This window comes from Condylura cristata, unplaced genomic scaffold, assembly GCF_000260355.1.
Source record: "Condylura cristata isolate star-nosed mole 26May11 unplaced genomic scaffold, ConCri1.0 scaffold00016, whole genome shotgun sequence".
Lineage (NCBI taxonomy): Eukaryota > Metazoa > Chordata > Mammalia > Eulipotyphla > Talpidae > Condylura > Condylura cristata.
In genome coordinates this window covers 12,872,250-12,888,899 of record NW_004567117.1, presented here as the reverse complement: position 1 = coordinate 12,888,899, position 16,650 = coordinate 12,872,250, and the positions used below count along the sequence as shown (strand labels likewise).

The 16,650-nt window shown below is 42.3% G+C and overlaps 1 protein-coding gene across 2 annotated transcripts in view; it reads left to right on the top strand.

The window, feature by feature from the left end:
* Window positions 1–16,650, top strand: part of TMEM241 (transmembrane protein 241) — a 101,352-nt gene that overhangs the window by 46,900 nt on the left and 37,802 nt on the right. For both annotated transcript variants that reach the window (XM_012725767.1, XM_012725766.1), the window contains 3 exons: window positions 1,219–1,253; window positions 10,362–10,431; window positions 13,787–13,880. In XM_012725767.1, coding sequence (XP_012581221.1) covers window positions 1,219–1,253; window positions 10,362–10,431; window positions 13,787–13,880 — 199 coding nt within the window. The remainder of the gene's footprint in view (window positions 1–1,218; window positions 1,254–10,361; window positions 10,432–13,786; window positions 13,881–16,650) is intronic.

Here is a 16,650-nt window from a genome sequence, read left to right as displayed (position 1 = left end):
AAAAGTAGATTCATTGGGGAAAAAAATGGAGTAACTACAGGGTAGGTTTTTCCAAAGATAGAAGAGAAGATAAACAAAGATGGCCGCATGCAGGACACATCTCCAGTCTCATTTGTAGTGTGTCTGTTTTACAGCTACCTGCCAGCCTTATCTCACACACCTACAGCTTCTGAATGACTAGACGCGTGGCCATTCTCCATTGCCTTCCTCTTCCACTGAGCTTCTCCTCTGGGAGCCAACAGGCTGCCAGTGCTCTAAAGGGAGAGCAAGCAAGGGCTTGGGAACCACAGAAATGGCACTGGGAGAAAAGCCAGCAGCAGAGCAGGGCTGATGAATTAGCAGTGGTTTCCCTGCTCAAAACTATCCTCTTCCACACTGCTGCTAGTCACCCAGCAGAGCCAGTGCACAGTGAAATGACCAGAGACCACAACAGAGTCAAACACTGGGGTCTGGACCACATCCTCTGAGTCTATCGTCAGCCAGGCTTTTAGGGGACATGCAGCCTGGGTTAAGGACCAGAGTGTGACATCCAGCAAATCCAGAACCAAACAAAACATTCCTTAAAGCTCTAGTAAGATCAGCTGCCATGATGACATGGAGTTGGGTTGGAAGTGGCTGTGGAAGGTGGCATAGGACAGAGTGAAGATGCCATGGAGTGGCATAGGAGATGGGGGTGTCCAGGGCATATGTGGTCCACCCCAGGGGGGATGCACCTTCCTTTCATCCTTTCCAGCAACACCTGTGAGTCTGGGCTACGCCAGCTTTTGGGCTCATCATGCATGAGTGCATCATTTTTCAGCCTAGCTTCTCAAAAATTGAACTTGCCTTCTAATGAAGTTAATTATGTGGCCAAAAAAGAAATTAACTAACATTCAACAGCTAGTGATGAGAGTGCAGAATACTTGTAATTTAGTGCTTTGTTTAGCTTACAAATACTCTTTGTAAAGGAGGTGGGTGAGTGTGACACTCAATGGCACAGCTGACAGGAGCTGGGGTCCGCTGTCCCCCAGTAGACCCATTGCTCCTGCCTAATCCAGAAATAGGTGAAGAGGTTCTCCCTAACTTCCTGAGGAGGTGGGGTTAGGTGGAAGGAGACCATTCAGTACAGATACTTGTTTTTAGGTCCCCTTTACTCTTTCCAAGTAGAATGGGTAGGAGTGTGTGTGGTTTTCTCAGTGCCAAGGAAGTTTTGTCACTGCTGTGCTGTTTCTTTTTCAGTGCGGTGCTCCTGGCATTTGCATCTCATCCCACAGGTAAATGTCTGTCGTGCTCTGTTTGTTTAAGGTGTGTTGTCCATTCAAGCCAGTGCTCTGCCCTGGTTATGTGTCTGAGCGACATTTTGTAAGAAAATGTGATCGTCTGACTCCCAGGATGGCCCACAGACTTGGCCCTGGCCTGAATAACCCATGATGGATTTGCTCCCTCACTCGGAGTCAGCAGGTTCTAACTCTAGAGCACAGCAGTGAAGGCGCAGTTCGGCCTTTATTGCATAAAGTCTCACAAGCACCATTTGAATTTGTTTCTCCTCAGGGTATTATTGATGCCCACACTGAAGCACATCTGTTGTTTCTGTCAACTCCCCCAGCCCGGTGCTAGCCCATGATCAAGTTTGCTGTTGATCACCTTCTCCACTAGCATTTGTTGAGAGCCTATCCTTGGCAAAATCTTAAATCACACAAAGCCCAGGTGCTAACTCTAAACAGTTCCTGCTCGCCATGCTGCCAGTCGCCTGTGTTGTCACGCTGCTCGACCTTCCTACGCTGTCAGGAGGTCACCACCCAACAGGTTCAAGAGTCCACTACGCGACCTCCCTTTTTGTTGTGTTTGTGTTTCAAAGGTCCTTGGAGAGTTCTGTTTTCTGGTTCTTCTGATTCACATGTTCATTTACTCCAAGTGACTTCTAGTGAATTTGGGGGAAATGAAATGGCTCTGCTTTTGACACGTAGGCATGTTCATTTGTTATACTCCTGATTATCAGAGCAAGAAGGGATCTTAGTGATTATTCAAGGCACCACCAAATTTTACCAATGAGAAAAACTGAAGCCCCAAAGAGTTAACTTAGGTGATGAAATGATGTGGAAGAAGTGAGTAGCAGAGCTGTCTGTTACTCCTGTCTCTGAACCCTCTTTCCAAACGTTTTTTCTTTTTTTCAATGATTTTACAGGGATCTTACAACTTATTTTTATTTTTAAAAAAAGATTTACTTATTTATGTATACATGAACTGGGGTACAGACCAGAGGTGCAGGGGTTCAGAGGCTTTACCAGAGACAGAGTGGGGAATAGAATAGGCAGATTGACTGAAACACGTTGCTGAGGGGAGCAGCAGGCAGGACAGGAGAGGTCTACTGCACCACAATTTATTTTAAAGTCTCCTAAGTGAGTGAACACTTCTGTATGATGTTCCTAAATGTCTTCCTGGAATGTCTTTTGGGGAAGAAGAGGTGTTTTGTCCAGCAGTTTCTAAACATAATAACTGCTGGTAATAGTTTATGCATTTTTTGCAAACATGCTTACATTTTACCTTCAGTTACAGGTTTTACCTGCTATCCAAGTCTCCCTTGCTATTTGAATGCTAATAACAATAATAATAATAATAATAATAATAATAATAATAATAAATTAACAATAAAACCAGAATAACTTTATAAATAATATATCAAATAACTTTTGGATAACAGGGGGCCTGTGTTACTAAGTTTTTTGGTCAGTACAAGACCTTTACACTTATTCTCTGGAAACATGAAGGGGTCAGCACCCTAAGGCTGGGGATTGGCCTGGGCAGAAGAGTGACTAAATTAGGTGTCAGTTTCTTTTGGAGCAGAAGAAAGTCTTCTGGAACTAGCTGGAAGTGATGGTTGCTCAACTCTGAGAATATACTAAAAAAATCATTGTACTGTACATTTTTATTTTTTGAAGTATTTATTTCACTATTCATGATGTATTATAAATGGCATATATGTCTATACAATGCTTTATGTCAGTATTTAATAGTTTTAGTTTTTCATAAGAATGTTTATGATGGAGTAGATATATTTTCATCTAAGGAAGTTATTACTAAATAAGTTGACTATCCCATTTTACTAATAGGTAGTGTCAGCACAAGGATGTAAGATCAGTTCTCTTAATTCCAAATTAACTGATTCTGCCATCTCATTAATTTTATTGCAACAAAGAAAACAAATTGAAAATGAAACCCACATGTACTGTATATTTTTAAAGGGTGAATTTTTTTTAGTAATGAATTACATTAGAGTTTTAAAAAGTTAAAAAGAATAATGCCAGAAGTCTCTTATTTGAGAACATATTAGGAACTCAGAAAGGATTAATTTTCTTTCAAATTATATTTTAAGTTAAAAAAAATAGGATAAGGCCCTCCCTGGTGGTGCAGCGGGTTAAAGCACAGCACTAAGAAGCTTAAGCCACTTCCGCATGAGTTCAGTTCCCACATGCCCAGGAGGTGACCACATGGCGAGGCAGACCTCTCCTGACCCGCCCGCTGCTCCCCTCAGCAGTGTACTTCGTTGATCTGCCTGTTCTGCTCCCCGCTCTGTCTCTGGTGAATCCTCTCACCCGCCGCATCTCTGGCCTATACCCCAATTCTATATGAATAAATAAATAAATCTTTAAAAAAAAATAGGATAGACTCAGATTCTCCCTTCCATACCTTCTCCTGCAAGCTTATGTCTCATTGTGTGGTAAATGATTGTGGTGGGCAGCTCAGGGAGCTATAAAACTGTGGGATTCTCTAGGGAGATATTTGGTACACTTCCTGGAACGACTTCTAGCTGCACCTTTGGTGGGTTGCTGTTTTTTGGGTAGCCGAGATCCTGTCTTTAAAGAGACCTGCTATAGTAAATTGGATGCTAGAAGGAATTTGCCAGCATGATGAGATTGGCTCAAATGCTATCAACAGCAGAGGCAGCCTAAATCTCTCTTGCTATAAGTAGCTGAGCTCCCCAGCAGGGTGATGGCCCAACGCTGTCACATTCAGGGGTCTTGGTAGCCTTCATGGCAAGATTCTAACTCCAGCCCTGGGGAAGATGTGTGTGGGTTATTGATAAGCTGGCAGCAGCCTTCTCAAAGACCTGGAGATTTCCATCTGTACCAGTACCAAGTTCAGTATCTAGCCCATGGGCATCCCAGGAAAAAACTGTAAACTAAACCTGCTTCTTTGTGTATTCAATAACATACCAGGGCTCTGTTTATAAAGTTACTCTGTGTGTGGTCACTGTGATCTGTTTGTTATTTTCTCACAACATTTGCAAATTGCATGCCCTGGTGACTTCATGAGATATAGCTGTTATTCTGCTTACCGCCCATCGGTGGAATGCCATTGACTGGAAATTTTCGTGTATGAGGTTTGTCCTTTAGTGCCTGCCTTGAAGAGAAGCTGAGTTGAAGAATCACCTTGACTAGAGTAGGGAAGTTGCTTGTGAAATCGAAATGAAGAGATTGTCTAAGTTTGGATCAGCTAGGCACTGCGAGGGCTGCCACAGCTGTGTTCAGACCTCTGAAGTTGGGCAGTACAGTCTGTGTGGCCACAGTAGCAGCCCACTGCTTGGGGCATAGTAAAAGGTGTATGTTTGCTTGTTACAGTGAATCACTAAGGCAGATATATATTAATGTAGGAATTTGGTATTAGAGACGATTAGAAGACCCACTGGGGATCAGTTTGACCAACTTTAAAAACCTGAAACTCTTACATAGGCAGCTTTGATTTCTATCCATAAGTTAGTTTCCTCGTTGGGCTCTGGGTAGTCTAGCCCATTTTATGTCTTCTTTCCTGCTTGCTTATTTCAGTTTCCATGAAATAATAAAATGTGCTCTGCAGGACTTGAGTGTAGGTCAAAGAGAGCTGTCTTCCTGACTCCCTGTACCTGCCCCAGGTATGACAAAGGAAGAGAGCCCATAGGTGCAGTCTTTTTTTTTTTTTTTGAAGTTTCTGTTAATAGTTTCTGACAGCTATAAAGTAAATAAATCACAGGGCTAACTATAAAGTAAATAAAGTATTTATAAATACTATTAAGTAAATAAATCACAGGGCTATATATACAGCATGGTGACTATAGTTAATGACTCTTGTATATTTGAAAGTTATTGAGAGTAGATCTTAAAAGTCCTCATCATAAGAAAAGAAATTTGTAACTAGATATAGTGATGAGTGGTAACTATTGGGTTGTCAGAAAAATCATGGCATGTTTTTCTATATTTTCCTAGCAAAAATGCATCATGAGTTTTCCGACAACCCAATAGATTTACTGTGGTGATCATTTCACAGTGCATATAAACATGGAATAGTTATGTTATACACCTGCAACTAATATAATTGTATGTGCCAATTATTTCAATAAAAATAACTTCTGGATTTTAAAGCAAGATTTTATTCTTTTTTTTGTTTTTTCACCTCATATTTTTATACTTGTTTTGTAATAATTTGATAGTCCCTTTAAAACATTTTAAAATTGAGATGTAACTTAGATTTATGAAATATCTTAAATATCCAACTTAATCAATTTAACAAATATATATACCCATGTTACCAAACTCCTATTAAGATATAAAACTTTCCTGTTGCTAAAAAAGACTTCCCCGTGCCCATTTTCAGTCACTCCTTTCTCAGTGATATCAGATGTGATTTCTAGTTCCACTGACAAGTTCTGTCTACTTCAGTGCCTCACACAAATGGAATCACACAGGAAGTAGTCTTCTGTGTCTGGCCCTTTCATTCAACTTAATGTTTACAGAGTCATTGTTCTGCATGTCACTCACTAGCTTGTACCTTTTTCTTGCTAATAGTGTGCCATTGTGTGACATACCTCCTTTTGTTTATCCATTCATCTGTTGACACTCACCTGTGCTTTTTCCAGGTTTTGGCTGTTATGAATACAAATGCTTTGAACATTTTTATATAAGACTGTGAACTTGTTTTTAATATATCGTGGATAAAATCCTAGGAGTAGAATTTCTGGGTTGTAGAGTAGATGTATGTATACTTTTTTAAAAAAAGATTATTTATCCATACAGAACTGGGGTACAAGCCAGAGGTGCAGGGGTGGTGAGAGGCATCACCAGAGACAGAGTGGGGAGAACAGGCAGATGACGAAGTACAGTGCTGAGGGGAGCAGTGGGCGGGTCAGGAGAGGTCTGCCATGCCATGTGGGTCAGCTCCAGGGTGGGGATTGAACTCATGCTGAAGTGGCTTTAGCTTCTTAGTGCTGTGCTTTAACCCACTGTACCACCAGGGAAGGGCTGATATATGTATAATTTTTGAAGAAAATGCCAATTTTCTATAGTGAGTTCACTGTTTTACACTCCTACCCAGCAATGTATGAGCATTCCAGTTGCTTCTTTACCAACACTTGGTATTATCAGTCTTACTTCAGCTATTCTAGTGGATGGGTCATGGTCACTCAAAGGTGCTTATGATGGAGCTACCCTCTTATTCACTCATGAGTGACTGGAGAGATAAAATATCTCATAATGTAGATGATGTGGTTTTTCCTCAGCATTTTGGGTACATTGGACATGGAAGTAGGGATCAAGTAGATAGTTTTCCATGTCCATGGCCTTCCATGTTTCCCCCTGTAGGCACTGGATTTTTTTCTTGGTGGCTGGAATCTACTTTTCTTAATCTTTTTTTTTTTCTCCTAATCTTTTAACTTCATGATTCATGCAAGAGACGTCAGCAACTTGCTTTCTCTCACACCTTTTGAAACAGTCTTAGGGAAAAGAAATTCTCCTTGTGTTTGAAAGTTGGCATATTTGTGTCATGTCACAAGACCAGAAGAGCAGGCAGACCGACAGGACTCTGACCTCCAGATGACCTTGTTACCTGGTGTGCCCATTGCTATGTGTGATACAAAGCAGACAGCACTAATGGCTTCTTGGAACTGACCTTTCATTTTCCTGCCAATTCTGAGGGCTAAAATGTGATGAGAGGAAATCTTGATGTTCAAATATCAATTAGTTCTGAATGTGGTAAGATTGTACAGCACTTCACAAAGGCTCTGTAATCTTCAAAGATATGAATTCACTCCCTCACTTGGAGTCAGCAGGTTCTAACTCTGGAACACAGCAGTGAAACTTCAACTCAGACTTTATTGCGTAAGCTGCTCCTTGACGCCACTGAACATCTTGACAACTCTTGAAGCACTTAATCTGTGTTTAAATTGTGCATTCTGCACTAGATGGTGCAGGAGCGTAGCCTTTTGAAGTCTACATATTTTTAATGATCCTGGATCTAGTTCTCATGTGATTGGCCTGGCCAACCACACACTGCAATATCTCCAGAGCTATTTTTACCATAGCCATCAACCACTGCTGTTTCCAGATTAATATGCACCCTCTCTGCTTAAGAATTGTACTGTAGTAAAAGAAGAGGCAGGCCAGAAACGTCAGAGGGGAAGCATTTGGGTCAGTTTGAAACCCCAGCACAGCCAACTGGAAAGTGTTCAGGCTTCTTTCCAGGAGATACTTGGGTCTTTCAGACATTTGGTGGTGTTTATTATATGTCAGGGATGGTCCTGACACCGAGGATCCAACTGATGAGTAAGGTAGACTTGCTGCTCTCTAGAGCCTGATAGTCTTTAAAAACAAACAGGCTTGGAATGATCTAGATGCCATGTGAGAGATGTGTTCAGTTTTAGAAATGATTCAAAGATAAGAGTGAACTTCCCCTCTCTCTTTCTCAATCACTGTGGGATCAATTTTCAGGATTTGGGTGAGGATTATTATTATTTTTTTTTTCAAGATTTATTTATTTGTGCATACAGAACTGGGGTACAGGCCAGAGGCTCAGGGGCGGTGAGAGGCTTCACCAGAGACAGAGTGGGGAGCAGAACAGGTAGACTGAGGAAGTACACTGCTGAGGGGAGCAGTGGGCGGGTCAGGAGAGGTCTGCCACACCATGTGGTCACCTCCGGGACAGGCGGGAATTGAACTCATGCAGAAGTGGCTTTAGATTCTCAGTGCTGTGCTTTAACCCGCTGCGCCACCAGGGAGGGCCGGGTGAGGATTATTATTTAAGTGGTACAATACCCAAGGTTGATTTCTTCTTTATCTGCCCTAATCTTTAGGCCCCTCCACAGCCTGGCCTGGGCTGATGAAGGTGCCAGTGCACCCTGAGTGCTGTTCACTTCTGAGGAGTGTTTCTGATGAATGACTGGATGCTGGGAGGAGGCAGAGTCCTAGGAAACTTGAGGTCCTGGATTTAATTTATCTCCTTCTCTGCCCATTCCTCATTATCACACTGACAGCGCTGTAGTTTCTCTCACACTGAGAGGGAAGTTGGAAGAAGGCCAAGAGCCACCAGCTGCCAAGAAACAAAGCAAATCCTCCATGGATGTCCCTTCATCCGCCTCAGAGGGGACTCTGGCTGCCCACTGGGGCCAGGGTGACCTCATCGAGCTGTGACTTCTGTGGGGAGGGACTTTTCAATAAGTGGACGCTTTTACACACTGGACGTCCAACTGGTCTACCAACATAGGTCTTGAGTTAACGCGATAGTACTCAGTAGAGTCATGCAGAAAGCACAAAAAGTAAATCAAAGCGAACCATAGAAATATGACAGCTGAATGAAGGCCTCAAGAAGGGGTGGGTAGGGAGAGACAAAGGGGGAAGGGAGCCCGTCATCTTAGAGTAAAGGACAGTGGTGTTTTGATGGTGGCCATGAGGTAGTGACATATATCTGAAGAGGTGTGAACCTGTACCCCGAAATCATGTACAGCGTTGTAACCAACATCACCTCAGTAAAGAAAAAAAAGATTCTGTGTTGGGAGGAAGAATTCAGTGATATATAAATGAAACAAGATATTTATATGTTGGAATTGTTGAAACCTGGTAATAGCTATAGGGAGCGCTCATTATGTTGTTACATCTAATATTGGACATGATTTAATATTTATGTAATAAAAAGCACAGATAGAAAGAAACTCTCTTAACCTCTTGTTGAACAACACAAAAACTAGACCCTAAAGGACCCTCTCTTTTTAGTTAAACACACACATATCAGTACACAAATGAAGCAAAACAAAGTAACAGTAATCAGCATTAAAATATAAGCTTCCAGGGCCCTCCCTGGTGACGCAGTGGGTGAAGGCACCGCACTAAGAAGCTAAAGCCACTTCAGCATGAGTTCAATCCCTGCCCTGGGTGTGACACACAATGGCGCGGCAGACCTCTCCTGACCCACCCGCTACTCCACTCAGCAGTGTACTTCGTCGAGCTGCCTGTTCTGCTCCCCACTCTGTCTGGTGAATCCTCTCATCACCCCTGCACCTCTGGCCGGTACCCCAGTTCTGTATGCATAAATAAATAAATCTTTAAAAATAATAATAAAATCAAATAAAAACTTCCAGAAAAATGGCATTTGGAACGATCCTTCCCAGTGGATGGCTGAGTCATTTTAAATCATTTATGGCTCTGAGGAAGTAATAAATGGCCTATCATGTCCTTTGGATGCAAGGCTGATTAGCACTGTGCAGTGATGAAGTCTGATCCATAGCACACTTGGGGAACTGTGGCTAGAAGAAAATCAGCCTAATACCCACAAAAACATATCAAGTCCTGGGGGGAGGAAGGCCTGGCTTCTCCAGAGTCCCAGCAATTCCAGATTTGGAGGGATTAAGCAATCTGCTGTGGAAATGCTTAATTCCTTTTCTCTGGACATTTTTGGAAGGCCTTCTGCTTTTTTAATCTCCTGACTTCTTGTTTGTTACCAAGTTCAAATTCCAGAGAGGGAAGCAGCCAATATGTGTGATTATTTCCTCTTGCACCAAGTGGAACTAAAAGAATGAATTTACTTCACTAGAAATAAATGTACCCTTTGGACCTTAAACTAAAATGAGTAGCATGGCCATCTGACCCCTGTGCTGATTGTTATGTAATTAATGCAAAAATGAAAAAAGATGTCAGAAGCATGCATTCATAATCTTTTTTTTAAATTTTCTTTTAGACATAAGGCAGAAAAGAATAGAGACATCTTTAAAAGACGATTTTTGGGGTCTATGCTCAAATCCTAGGATTCTGAGTGGTGGGGATTCACATTCTGGCTCCACAGTTCAGGAGTTGCACAATCTTAGGCAAAGCTCCACTTAAAATGGGATAATAAAACTTTAGAGTTGTCCCAAGGATTGAAAGAGGTTATGTGCATACAATTTTTGGTACAGGGCAAACTTTTACTAAATCAGCATTATTAGGATATATTACTTGTAGACAATTAGCATAAAAACCTTCAGAAGCCCAGAGTGGACTCAGTACTGTGTAGTTCAGCCCTGAGTGCTGCCTTGCTAAAGACACTTGGCGCAGCCTGGGGTAGAGAGTGTGTGTGGACCACCATTTCACCCTTGCTGTACCCCTCAGGTGACCTCCTCAGCGTCCTGGACTTTCCGTTCCTGTATTTCTACAGATTCCATGGTAGCTGCTGTGCCAGGTAATCTTAATTCCTAAAGCTCCTTGGATCATTGTTTGTTTGTTTCTTTACTACCAGCTGCGTCTTGCCCTCTGTGAAGTTCAGGGTCGTTGCCAGTTATCTGAGTGAGTGGCAGAAGAGCGTGGTGGCGGGTGCAGGTGCCGGCAGCTCTGTGACCATTGATGGGTTGTTGTGATACCCTCAGGAGTGTGGGGGACCTGGAGCCTGTGGGGACTGCTATTCTATCCTGATCCTCCACCAGGGCAGTGATTTTCAAACTTATAGAGAAGCTAGGATTCCCCCAATTTGATTTTCTCCATAAGAAAATTTTACACAGTATTTCAGTATATAAAACTGATGAAACTGATTTAGTCCAGGGGAGGATTTGGGTTCAGAATTCCAACTCTAGGCTTCTAGCTTGGTATCCCTCTTGCTCCAGAAAATCCTGACTGAACCCTAAGATTCTGAGAAGCAGATTTTGGAGACCAGCAACTAGGAAATAGCTAAAGTGACCATTAGTAGTTGGCCTCGGGAAACACTCAGGATGTAGGCCGATTAAATGGATATGTTCAGAAACATGGAAGTTCAAATCCATCCTGCCCCCCTTTCATTGCCAGGATCCTCACCCCATTAACTTTGTTATGGCTTTTTGGTTGGAAAGGCTTCCTTGGACAGCTCAAAGATGTAGTCTGCTATGGTGGCAGCCTTGGGCTTGGCTTGAATTCCAGCTTTGATGTTGGTTGGTTGTTTGGTCTTTGAGCAAGTTATCCTGGCTCTCCCAAGCTTAGATTAGTTTTCTCATATGTAAAGTGGAAAGATTGTATGAGTACTGGGTGATTATGTGTATAAGTAAGATCTGTAGGAGTTTGAACACCTCTGTGGCATAAGCATGAATGCCCTTCATGCCTTCTAATCATTCTAATTCTTCCAAGGGGAGACGATTATCACTAACTAGGACACCACGTTACCCCAAACCTGTTTGTTCACATCAACGGAGATTGCACACTAGGAAACACTAAATTGCAGCTGCTGCAGGACCCGCAAGTGCTGTTGGCTGGCTATCTAGTGCTCCACCCCGCTGAGCACAAGGTCATTGCCCTTGTACAGACCACCCTGGACTGCAGCCCCAGGAGACCTTCACCGAGAGCATCACAGACCTCACCAGTGAGCTCTCCCTGCTGGAAGAGTGTTTCCAGGTGACCACAAAGACCACCAAGAAGGAACTGAATGGTGGGCTGGAAGGCATTGTTGCTCAACTGTGTCTTCCCCTGCATGGGCCCTTGTGGAGGCAGGCTTGCAGCAGAGAACAGCCTCTTCTAGCCATGGTCTCCTTGTAGATATCATGATAAGCCCTTCTGCCTGCATCCCCCCCCCCACCATGTACCCTGTACATAGATTTTATTTCTCTGAGTGGTAGGAAGACCCAGAAAAGAAAAATGTAAAGCCCTAAACATGCTGCTTGGTTAATGACAGCCATTATCATCTCTGCTCTGGCTGGAGGTAGAGAGGAGAGGCAAAGACCTGAGGGAGGTTGGACAGGCACCTGTGAGGGCATCCTTCCTTGGATGCAGCAGGTGGAAGCCACCAAGAGGAGCATCCAGAATGCTGGCTGCCTCACTTTCTACTCCAAACCTCGCAGCCATGACCCCTTCAATGTGCAAGTCTATCTCTGGTCAAGGACACATTTCCATGATGAAGTTTGAAGAGCCACCGAGAACTGTTGACAGACTCAGGAACCTGGATTCTAACTGTGCCTGTGCCTCCCATTGCTCGTTGGTAAAGTGAGGTTTGGAGTCAAGAAACCTTCTACTCTGAAAGTCTCTGATTTCCTTAGTGTAGGATGAAAACCACTACGCTTATTCCTTCTTTAAGAGCACAGAATCTAAGGAGGGGAACGAATAGAGGGGATTTAGCCAAGGTTATGAGGCTCAGTGAGCACAGCCATGAAGAGAAACCCAGGTCCTTAATTCCAGCTTGTCACTCACCCACTGGGGGCCCTTTGCCTTTGCGGTCTGAGATACTCGGTGTCTTAATCCACAACTGTCCTGTCTCAGGACTGAGGATGCGAATCTCAACAGATTTTACAGACCATCCAGGCTGACATACACACAAAGGAAACCCCATGCCTTGCTCTGCTCCTGCCCTGAGCATGCGGCTGTGAACTAATCTAATGAAGTGAAGAAACACATTTCTGTGAAATTTGGCCTTAAGTATATTTAATTCCATTTGTCCTGCTTCCAAGTAAACCCACAAAACGTGGTACACATACTCTCTTAACACACCGTGTTCTGCTCTGTTGGGGGAAAATACAGAGAAGCCCATGACCAGAAATTTCCCTCGCAAAGCTCATCTGGGCTGGAGTCACTCACCAGCATCTGTAATGAAAGGCAGAGGGCACCATGGCAGTGAGACCTGGACGTACACATGGGGTACAACCGGAAAGACATGCCCCTCTGGTTTGGGGTGCAGCTGCAGTCATAGCTCTTCAGCCTTCAACTAAATAAAAGTCACACTCAAGCTCCCACTTGCATATATCTCCAGGAAGTCAGCCTCTCCTTCCGTCTTGGAGTCTCTGATGCACTCTTGCCCCCAGTTGCTCTACGTCCCAATGCCAGAGTGGCCGTTCTGTCTGGAATTCTCTTTGCTTTGCTCTGGGCCACACAATGAGGCTTTTGAAAAGAGCCCATCACTAGCTGCTACTTCTCCAGGTCTCTGCTGTGTCAGTGCCCTTTCTGGTCCACACTTCTGAATAGTCCCTGAAATGCAGCCCAGTCCTCAGACTCCCTGAGGAGGATGGGGAGAGAGGTGCTTTTTTAGATCACATGCATTGTTTTAGGTTAATATTCCTAAAGCCCAGCTTTCTGTAGGCTCACAGGTGCACCTAATTTGGGGGACTTCTGTTCTGAGTGAGCCACCACTTTTCACATGACTCCAGCGGCCAGTCCAGACCCTCTGTCTTCTTCTGCTGAGATTCACTCTGGAAGCCTTCCTTGGCACTTGCACTTTGCTCTAATTGAAAAAAAAAAAAAAAAACAACCAGATCTCTACCTTGGCAAACACTTAAGTGCAAGGAACAAGACGGAATGAGCAGGAAGTCAGGAAGTATCATCCCCACGTTGTTTTTCTGTCATGATTTAATCAGAGCTCTCCTAAATGTCTGTCCGCCCCTCCCCCACCCGCCAATGGCGTGTTCATTATAGCTCCTTAGGAAAGTAGAACTTAATCATTTTTTTAATTTTTGGAGTTTTTAATCCAGAGAACACTAGAAAACAGGTGAGACAGAGGTTGTGTAATGATTAAAAATTAGTAAAATGTAACAAAGCTAATGACTAAAGAAAGATGGGCCTCACTAATAAAAAATATTTTCTTCTTCCAGTGGGATTTTTGGATTCTTTCTCATGTTCAGCACAGTGAAGCTAAAAAGCCTTATGGCCCCAGGGCAGTGTGCAGCTTGGATATTCTTTGCGAAGGTAAGAGAAAGGGAAGGGGTGGGGAAAATCTGGCTCAGGAGCATTTGTGCCCAGGGTTCTCAGAGGCTGTGTAATGTCAGGTTTTCTTCAGAAAATCATTTCTACTCATAGATCCTTCATTCATCCAGGTAGCATTTTCTGTGGTTTTCAGCTGTTTATTCAACTTGCCATTACCTTTTAACACACGCCTGAAACTTGTCTTCAGTAATCCTCTTAATTCCCTTGAACTTTAATGTTGCCTTCTGCTCATTGTGAGCAGCTCTTATTTTGACTCTTGGGGGTTCTGAGCAAGCTGTGGAGCTCAGTGACTTGCCCAAGAGGCCTCAGCCTGACAGAGGTGATAGAAAAAGAAATAGTCTTTTACGTTGGTGCCTTTAGTTATCTTTATGTTTGTTGGGCCAGTTGGGAGACTTTGACAAAGCCTCCAATAAAATAATTATTATGAGAATGCTTATTGTGTATCTGATTGACTGTGGTTAATCATAAGGTAGAGAACAGGGAAAATTAGAAGGAAGCAGAACAGAAAAGCAGCTCAGAAATGCTTTGGAACTAGCTTCTTTGTAGTGGAGCATTTCATTTTTCCAGTACCAGCAAGGGAGTCGAGTTAGCAGCATGCTTGGTGAGCTCTCTAGATTAATGTAGTGAAATAATCTTCTACACTTGCGCCTTTAGTTATCTTTATGTTTATTGGGTTTTTCTGTCAAGAAAACAAAAGTAAATATATTTCTTTGAAAATAAGATTTCATAGTGAGGATTTCACGTACATGGTGAAAGTGTTTTTTATAGCTTTAATAATACTTTTTAATCACATCAGTAATTCTCATTCCAGCAGAATTTAGATACTGACTTTCAGCTTGACTGAATGAGGAGGTTAAAAGATCTAGTACATACTAGAATGGTGATAATAAAAAATTATGGACAATATCAAGTGCTGACAAGGAAGTGGAGAAACTGAAAATAACTGGTGGGAATGTAAAATGGCAGACAACTGTCTAGTAGTTTCTTAGAAGTTTACACGTAAACTAATTATACAATACAACCCAGTAATCCTGTTAGAAATCGGCACAAAAGAAATGAAACCATCTGTGCACAAAAAGACTTGAACTTGAATGCTCAGAGCAGCAGTATTCAAAACACCCCAAACTGGAAACTGTAAATGTCCATCAATGTGAATGTATCATTGGAATTCTGTTCAGCAGTAAAAAAGGAATGGACTACTAATACATTGCTGCAATATAGATAAATCTGAAAAATATTATGGTAAGTCAAAGGATACAGTCACAAAAGAAAATATATCATGATTCTACTTATGTGAGATTTCAGAAAAGGCAGATTTATAGGAGGCAGTGAAGTATATTAATGATTTCTTAGAGCAGAGATTGGATTACATATAGGCTTGAGGAAGTTTTTTTTTTTTTTTAAGATTTATTTGTGCATACAGAACTGGGGTACAGGCCAGAGGTGCAGAGGCGGTGAGAGGATTCACCAGAGACAGAGTGGGGAGCAGAACAGGCCTACTGACGAAGTGCACTGCTGAGGGGAGCAATGGATGAGACAGGCAAGGTCTGCAGCACACTGCTGAGGGAGCAGTGGACGGGACAAGAGAGGTCAGCCACACCATGTGGGTTACCTCCCTGGCTGGGGATTGAACTCATGCTAAAGCAGATGCAGCTACCTTCACAGTGCTGCACTTCGAGGGAGGGCCCATTGAGGTTTTTTTGGGGGGGTAATGGAATTGTTCTAAAATTGGATTGTGGTAATCGGTATATCATCAATTAAGTTTATTAACTTTGTTTATTAAAAAGCATTGAATTTTACATTTACATTGGGGGGAATTTTATGACATATAAATCATTCCTGAAAACTCTAAAACAGTAAATGCTGCAAGTACAGTGCTAACTCTTATCCTTTAGGATTATTTTTTCCTTTGTGTATGGCTGCATATTTGACCATTAGTTTTTATGAATCACTGTTTTATTTATTATATATTTTTTTTCTCTGTAAGTTCTGAGAGACATATATCATTTTCTCCCCTGTAGTTAACTCAAAAAAGTAAAATTTTTTAAATGGCTTCTGTGATTTAATGCTAGTCCTTTTTAAATGTGAAAGATTAGACTAGATGAGCCATTAAGGTCTTTTCTAGTCTTAGTACTGACCTCTCTTCTTCTTTTCTATTTGACGGTAACACTGTGATTGTCACTAGCAGAATATTTATCCATTCTTTAGACCTCTTACACATCAAAATGGGATGACATTTGAAATGCAGTTTATTATGTTTAGTGATCCAGCATGTACACATGATGTCACTGTGACTCTTCTAGATGTCTTGCACATTGGGAAGATAATGCAGAAAGATGTCCCATTGGCCCCAGAGGGTAATTGGATTCTATGAAAAATGGAAATAACACAGACAGAATGGAGGAAGGGTTAGCTGGAGCCTTCTTTGCTCCAAAAGTTCTCATTTTCTGCCATTTTCCGATGAATTGGAACTTTGTCTCCTCCAAGTTCTAAGAGAAAGCATCCATGCTTTTATTCTGTACTCATCTTTCTTGCTGTCTTCCTTGGGTTCCATTATGTTCCACATGGGAAAAAGTGCTTCCTAAGTCACTTTATATTGTTATCACTATTACTGGTTTTCTCTCCGGAAATTTTAGAAACAGTCTACGAAGCTGAAAATAACAGAATATTTAGCAGCCTTTTAAAATCTTTCTTCCTTGATAATGATAAATTCGGGCACATGAAGTCTACTGCATCTTCATAAAATCTTGGG